The following is a 7,684-nucleotide window of genomic DNA, read 5'->3' as shown; positions in this document are numbered from 1 at the left end:
TTAATCAAAATTTATCCCATAATTCAATACTTTTAATGTCTATTATAGTGTTGGTCATATGATAGGTAGGTAGCAATCAGATAATGCTAGCATGTCTATTATGTGGTGAGGAGTTATAGACCATGCATAACTTGGGTGTCGGCTACATAGTGGGTAAGTGTCGCACATAAAAGATTAGGGTATCGACTATATAGTTGGTATCAACCATGTCATCATTCTCCTAGCAAAATTAAGGATCTCGATAAATTATGATTATATTCTAAAAATAATTATTATAAATATTTAAAAAAGAGTCAGAATTATTGTATATTACAAAAAGATTTATTTTGCATGAAAAATTAGACTTAATTAATTTCATGGTGACTTTCAGTAGTTATATATTAATGTCAGTTCATTCGTAAGGAAGTGAAAGATTCATGATTAGAGACTCATGTTCAAATAGTAATGATATTAAAAAATAAATTTCAAAAGATTTTTTAGTTTATGGGAGTATGCCTTAAAAATATTTATAACATATATAAGATTTATTTATGTTATTGATGCCGCATATTTATCAGACAAATATCTCTATGCTTTAATGATGATTATAATTATTGATAGTGTATCAATTGAAAATATATAAATTAATTATGAAAACTTAACTATTATTAGTGATCATAATTAAAGAATTATTTTAGCCATGAAAGTGATCTTTCTATAAGTAAATCATAATTATTGTATAGCTTATCTTTTTAAAATTATAGGAGATTGACACGTTGAAAAGCTTTTTAAAATTTTCTAGAGCTATGATAAATATAAGTTTAAAATGTATATATATAAGTTGAGGAAAAAAAATCATAGATCAACTTTGGATATTTAAACTTGAGAAGGATAAAATAACAACCAAAATCTTTTTTGGTTGTTGATACACCATGCTCATGAAAAAAGGATAAAAAAGTATATATTTATTGTTAAATGAGGTTTGTGATTTATTACTTCTACAATTAAAATGAGAAGAAGAAAGATTATTAAATATGAATTTATTATTAAGGGAGGTTCGTTGCTTACCTATTACTTTTAATTTATCATTTTTGATAGGGAAGCAAGACTTTAATGTTATACCATTTATCCCCATCAAAACTAATGTCATATTCAACCATCGTGTTTGTTGTTCTGACAGAATTGTCATACATATCCTTATTTATGTATATATATATATATATACATATATATATATATACATATACATACATATATATATATGTATACATATATATATATATGTATATATATATATATGTATATATATATATATATGTATATATATACATATATATATGTATGTATATATATATATGTATGTATATGTATATATATGTATATGTATATATATGTATATACATATACATATATATACATATACATATATATACATATACATACATATATATATACATATATATATATACATATATATATATGGTCAATGTATACTTCAACTTCTTATACTATCTTTTGCTAGCCAATTCATTTTCAGATGAATCATGAATTTTAAATGAAAAACAGAGGTAATTAAAATCAATTCTGAATAGGTCAGAATGGTTAGACTCTAACACGAGGTTGTTGTCTTCACTGTCATTTATCGACTTCTCTATCATTTATAGGTATGACAACTAAGAAGGTAAAACACATTTACTTACATTATCAATATCATGGAGGACCAAGGATATATCATCCAGAAGAAGATTGTCCCCACAAAAGTAAAATATTACACAGATGCAATAATATCAACATAAAACTAAATGCGTTTAAACTAATAGTTCACTAATACTTTGATTTCAAGCGATACGAATTTTAAATATAGTTATAATGTTTTTTATTTAATTATAAAAATATAACTACATTAAAAAAATTTGTAACTTACTATTCACACGCTCATTTATTTATTTTTCCATGCAATCTAGGAATTTGGAATGATATGGACATAAAGTTAATGATGCTCATTCACTCATAAACAAACAAATCCAAATATTTTAACATAAATAACCATACATTCAATTGTAAGGGTCACATAGAAAGCCAAAAGGGATTTGAAGTGAAAAGAAGTTACAGTAAAAGATAATATAATTGAATACTTATTTTTTTTATGACATAGAAACCGTAGATAAATGAAATTATGAATTTGAGATGATATGGACATGAGTGCAATAATGAGTGGGCACAAATGAAATTTAGGCACTGCATACTTGGGGGCAATATGGACATATAAGAAAAAAGAGAGCAGGAATAAAAAACATTAAAATTTGAGAAACTCTGGTGATTTTTGGGAGATGCGGCACAATTCGTGTCAAAGCGTCTTTCTCTCTCTTGTGTCCCTCCTACTTTTGCGCCTCACCAATCATGAGAAGCTCCCAGCAAGATTTCTCCCTCCGACAAAGACTGATTGGGTACTGACGCAACAGTAGGTGTTGGGAAGTTGATTGAAGAAAATTTTGTTTGTTAGCTCATGTTCTTGTGCCCTTGTAGTTATCCTCTTAGTATTTTCGTTTTAAAATTTAAATATTTATATTAATATTTTTTATAATTATAAAAATAAGATATTTAATTTTATTTATTCTAACATCGTGACTTACTAACGGAAGATATAACATGAGACAACACATTTAGAATTATCGATTTTACTAATGATAAAATAATCATTTCAGACATTGATTTTTTCGTGTATGTAGCACCTCCATCTACTCTTTTTAGGACATATGCACATTCTCCGGTCCTCGTTGACCATGTACATATGTTAGTACTCCACCTTCACTAACTTTTCCTCCTCTACGTTGCCTCACCTCTAAACAACCACATCGAAGGTCTTCACAATCCATAAGAACTATGCCTACATCGTCATGTGAAAGCTGTCGAGGATGCCGAATGCGCTGTGCACAAACCCGCAATATTTGTTGTGCTCCCACGTCATGTCGGGGCAAGTAGACCCACACGTTAATCACTACTACATCATAGGCTACATAGACTATAGTGAATTTTTTCTCTTATTGTGCCCATCAATCATGAACACCATTCGACATTCCTTTTGACTTAGCGCATGCAAGGAGAAGCACCACAAGCTAGGCATGGATCCTATGGTGCTAGACTTAGGATACCATTGATAGAAGATAATATCTCCCTAACTATATGAGGAAATCTCTCTATTCTATTGAGGAAAATCCACTATTTTGTTGAGGGAAATCCTCACTTCTTCAATAAAGTTTCTTCAGTAATTGAGAAAAGCAAAGTTTCGCTCTTGCGAAGCTTTGCCCTTGTCTTTTGTCTTCGGTCAGCGACCAACGCCGCTATAGTCACATTCCTAAGAGGCTCCATAGCCAATCCTCATCTTCCTCACCGCGGTAACCTTCGCTGCCTTCGTTGATCTGCCAACAGTCGATGGACTTAAGGAGAACTCCACAGTCAATCCTCATCTTCCTCACCGCGGTAGCCTTCGCTGCCTTCGCTGATCTGCCAATGAACTTAAGGAGAACGAAGGGTGGACTTAAGGAGAACGAAGGGAACGCCTGTGCCCTCACAGCAATAGCAATCGCAACAATAGCAGCGATCTGCTCTTGCCCTACTTACGAAGTCTCTCGTTTGTAAACCATTCTTTGTTGACTACCACTAGCTCCCTCCTAACTATGGCAACTCATAAGAGAGCGAGAAACTATGGAAGCGCCCGAGGATCAATGACAACAAGCTCCAGACATTAATGGCTAGCTGGAAGAGCAAGTGATGAAAAATTAAAAGGGACATAGAGAGTTACTGTTGGGGAGAGTTGGGCTGGGACTGGAAGAGAGCGTTAATAGGATGGGCGAGATAGACGAACTTTCTTAGATGGTGAAAGCAGGGTGACTCGAGATGGTGCTATCATTAGCAAAATCGATAATTTTGAACATGATGTATCTCTCGTCAATAAAACTGATAGTGTCATAATAAATGAGATTAAATATCTTATTTTTTATAACTATTTATATATAAATATAAATTTCTTAAATATAAGGACTCTAACTAATATATAATTAGCCTTGTGCTCGCCAGCCACGTTAACAATACCTTACATCCTCGCTCTCTCCACACACGCACACAAACATACCGCTGCCTACAATGGAAGCACCTTTCTCCTTCACCCTCTTCCTTGTGCTAATCCTCTTGCTCCATTTCCTTTTCTCCACGAAGAAGAAGAACAACAAGAGGAATTTACCGCCAAGCCCTCCTTCCCTCCCCTTCATAGGTCACCTGCATCTCTGCAGGAAGCCCCTGCACCGCTGCCTTGCCCGCCTCACCGCCCTGCACGACCCTGTACTGCTCCTCCGCTTCGGCGCCCGTCCCGTCCTCGTCGTCGCCTCCCCAGCCGCTGCCGACGAGTGCTTCACCACCCACGACATCACCTTCGCCAACCGCCCCAGCCTCCCCTCCAGGAAGTACCTTTCGTACAAAAATAACGACACCCTCGTCTTCGCCAGCTATGGCCCCTACTGGCGTAACCTCCGCCGCATCGCCACCGTCGAGGTCCTCTCCTCCCACCGCCTCCGGTCCTCGTCCGACGCTCGCGCCCACGAGGTGCGCTCCATGGCCCGGGAACTGCTTCGGGCGTGCGACGCCCCGGCCGATGGGTTGGCCAAGGTGGAGCTCAAGTCGAGGTTGTTCCAGCTTGCGATGAACGTCCTGATGCGGACGATCGCGGGGAAGAGGTACTCCGGGGAGGAGGGAGTGGTGTCGGAAGAGTCGAAGAGGTTTATGGTCACGGTGGAGGAAATATTAGCGTTGATCGGCGCGTCCAACGTCGGTGACTTCATTCCGCTGCTGAGGTGGGTCGATTACGGTGGAGTCAGGCGAAAGTTGAGGAGACTGCACAGGGTCAGGGACGAGTTCCTGCAGCAACTAATCGATGAGCTCAGGACCAGGGGCAGCGAGGAGAGTCCAACCACTGAGGCTAAAGAGGAGAAGACGACGATGAGTGATCTCCTCTCGTTGCAGAAGACGGATCCTGAGAACAATTCGGATCAGATCATCAAATCACTTATTTCAGTGAGTTCTTCTAAATCTGAGCTTCTGCTTTGTCTATTTGATGATGGTGTGATGCTGATTCTTCCCGTTTCAACGTTCTCCGAAGAGCTTATTATCAGCTGGAACGGATACGACGGCTATTACAATCGAATGGGCGATGTCGCTTCTGCTCGACCATCCAATTGCGATGGACAAAACGCGAGCCGAGATTGACGCACGCGTTGGCAACGGGCGCTTGCTCGAGGAGTCCGACCTGCCTAACCTTCCCTATCTCCACTGCGTCGTCGCCGAGACGCTCCGGATGTACCCGGCAGGCCCTCTCCTGGTGCCGCACGAGTCGTCCGACGAGTGCGTCGTCGGCGGCTTCCACGTCCCGCGGGGCACGATCCTGTTGGTGAACGCCTATGCCATGCACCGGGACCCCAAGACGTGGGACGAACCGGCGAGGTTCATGCCGGAGAGGTTCGATGGTGGGAAGGGAGAAGGGAAGTGGATGGCGCCGTTCGGCATGGGGAGGAGGAAGTGTCCCGGGGAAGGGCTGGCGGCGAGAATGGTGGGGCTGGTGCTGGGAACGTTGATCCAGTGCTTCGAGTGGGGCAGAGTCGGCGACAATGAGGTGGACATGGCCGAAGGGTCGGGCCTCTCACTGCCCAAAGCTGTGCCTCTTGAAGCGACGTGTCATCCACGCCCAAGCTTGGCTCATCTCCTCTCGGAGCTTTAGGTCAGCTTTGTGTCATCTAAGCCGCAGGATAAGTACTAGCTTCGCACTTGATCCCAGGGTTGAACCACAGATGATAAAGAAGACAATGCAGAAAGCAGCATGCATGACACTGGCTAGTTAGTAAGCTCTGTGGCGGTGAGTTGATATGTAGTAGATATATCTTTTACCACCAATATAAAATTGCTCGACAAATAATATTGGTGTTTTTACATATTTATTGCCTGAATATATATATATATATATATATATATATATATATATATATATATATATATATATATATATATATATATATATATCGAGATGCCGAAAAGCTTTTTAAGCTGCTCTAGAGCTATGATAAGTAAAATGCATATAAAAGTTGAGGAAAAAACCATAGATAAACTTTGGATATTTGAACTTGAGAAAGAGAAAATAACAATCATAATTTTTTCTTGGTTGTGTTGATACACCATGCTCATGAAAAATGGATAAAAAAAAGTATGTATTTATTGTTAAATGAGGTTCATGATTTATTACTTATATAATTGAAATGATAAGAAGAAAAAATTATTAAATATGAATTTATTATTAAGGGCGGATGATTGAAACGACAAGAATAAGTATCATTTATGGTTCTACATTCATCATTAGATAGTTGATGAATTAAAATATACCTTAACAATCATTGTCGATGATTAACTTGGCAAGACAAAGAAGAAGGGTCAAATTAGTGAAAACTTCTAATATGATGGTCTAAAATAGCAATCCAAAATAGCTTATCAATCGACAAAACCAATGTTAACTTATGATCTCTTATTCTTTTCTTACATTCATTGAATTTATACATATCTTTTGTTTAATTAATAAACCAAAACAACTATGTTGCTTTTCTTTTGGTTGCTAGATATGAATTCCTTTGTTAAATATTTGAGGAAGTCTCAATCGGTGCAACTATTAAACATCGAACGCTATGTTTTTGTTTTTGTCTGAACCCATCAATGGAGAGAACAGTGACTCTCGGTCGGACGTAGCACTGATCGATTTCGCTGGAGGACCGATCCATGACAGAAACGTGAGTGTTGGAGCTTTGTTAGATTGGGGGCAATATGGGCATATAAGAAAAGAGAGAGAGAAGGAATAAAGTATTGGGAGATGCGACACCAATCGGGTCATAAAGTATTCTCTCTCTTGATGTGCCCACCTACTTTATCCTTCGCCTCACGAATCATGGGAACCTCCCTCCGACAAATAAAAAAACTGATTGCGGAGTCACGTCCTACCCCACTCTCCCCGTCCGACGAGATGCGAAGTTGATTGAAGAAAATTTGTTTCTTAGCTCATCTTATATTGTCCCCTCGTAGTTATCCTCTTAGTGTTATGTTTTTTAGATTTAAAAATTTATACTAATATTTTTATAATTATCAAAATAAAATATTTAATTTTATTTATTCTTATCAAATCAGGTAACAGGTATAGAATTATCTATTTTATGAATCAGATATTAATTTTATCACGTCGCTTTCTTCTGATAATATCTTCATCTACCTCCTTTGTTCGCATATGCATATTATCTTATTTTCATCAATTATATAGATAAATTGATATCCGTCTTCGTCAGCTTTCCTTCTTCCGTGTCGTCCTATCACCAAGCGATCATATTGAACACCGTTGTGATTTAAGGGATCAATAAACTTTTTAAGATGATAAAAATAAGACGACTAAAGGTGATACTACAATTGATAAAATCAATAATCTCTAAAATAATTATTTTAAAATTAATAATTTTAAAATCTTCTATAAGTAAAGTTGATGCCTCACTTTCATAATAATAAAAAGATAAATATAAATTTTTTTGAATCCAAAGACTGAAATGCTAAGATGATCTAACATCTAATTAGCCCTGTGCTTGCCAGCCGCGTTAACAGCACCTATATCCCTTCCCTCTATCCACACACA

At 37.5% G+C, this 7,684-nt stretch overlaps 1 protein-coding gene across 1 annotated transcript; it reads left to right on the top strand.

The window, feature by feature from the left end:
• Window positions 1-4,046: 4,046 nt before the first annotated feature.
• LOC103989873 (cytochrome P450 81Q32-like) lies at window positions 4,047-5,957 on the top strand. The gene is made up of 2 exons (XM_009408818.3): window positions 4,047-5,046; window positions 5,132-5,957. Exons 1-2 carry the CDS (start codon window positions 4,123-4,125, stop codon window positions 5,744-5,746), a joined length of 1,539 nt encoding a protein of 512 aa, XP_009407093.2. The 5' UTR covers window positions 4,047-4,122; the 3' UTR covers window positions 5,747-5,957.
• The last annotated feature ends 1,727 nt before the right edge of the window (window positions 5,958-7,684 follow it).

Source organism: Musa acuminata, chromosome BXJ1-6 (genome assembly GCF_036884655.1).
Source record: "Musa acuminata AAA Group cultivar baxijiao chromosome BXJ1-6, Cavendish_Baxijiao_AAA, whole genome shotgun sequence".
In the NCBI taxonomy this organism is placed as follows: Eukaryota; Viridiplantae; Streptophyta; class Magnoliopsida; order Zingiberales; family Musaceae; genus Musa; species Musa acuminata.
Note: the sequence above shows the minus strand (reverse complement) of the source record. Positions and strands in the feature narration are given on the sequence as shown.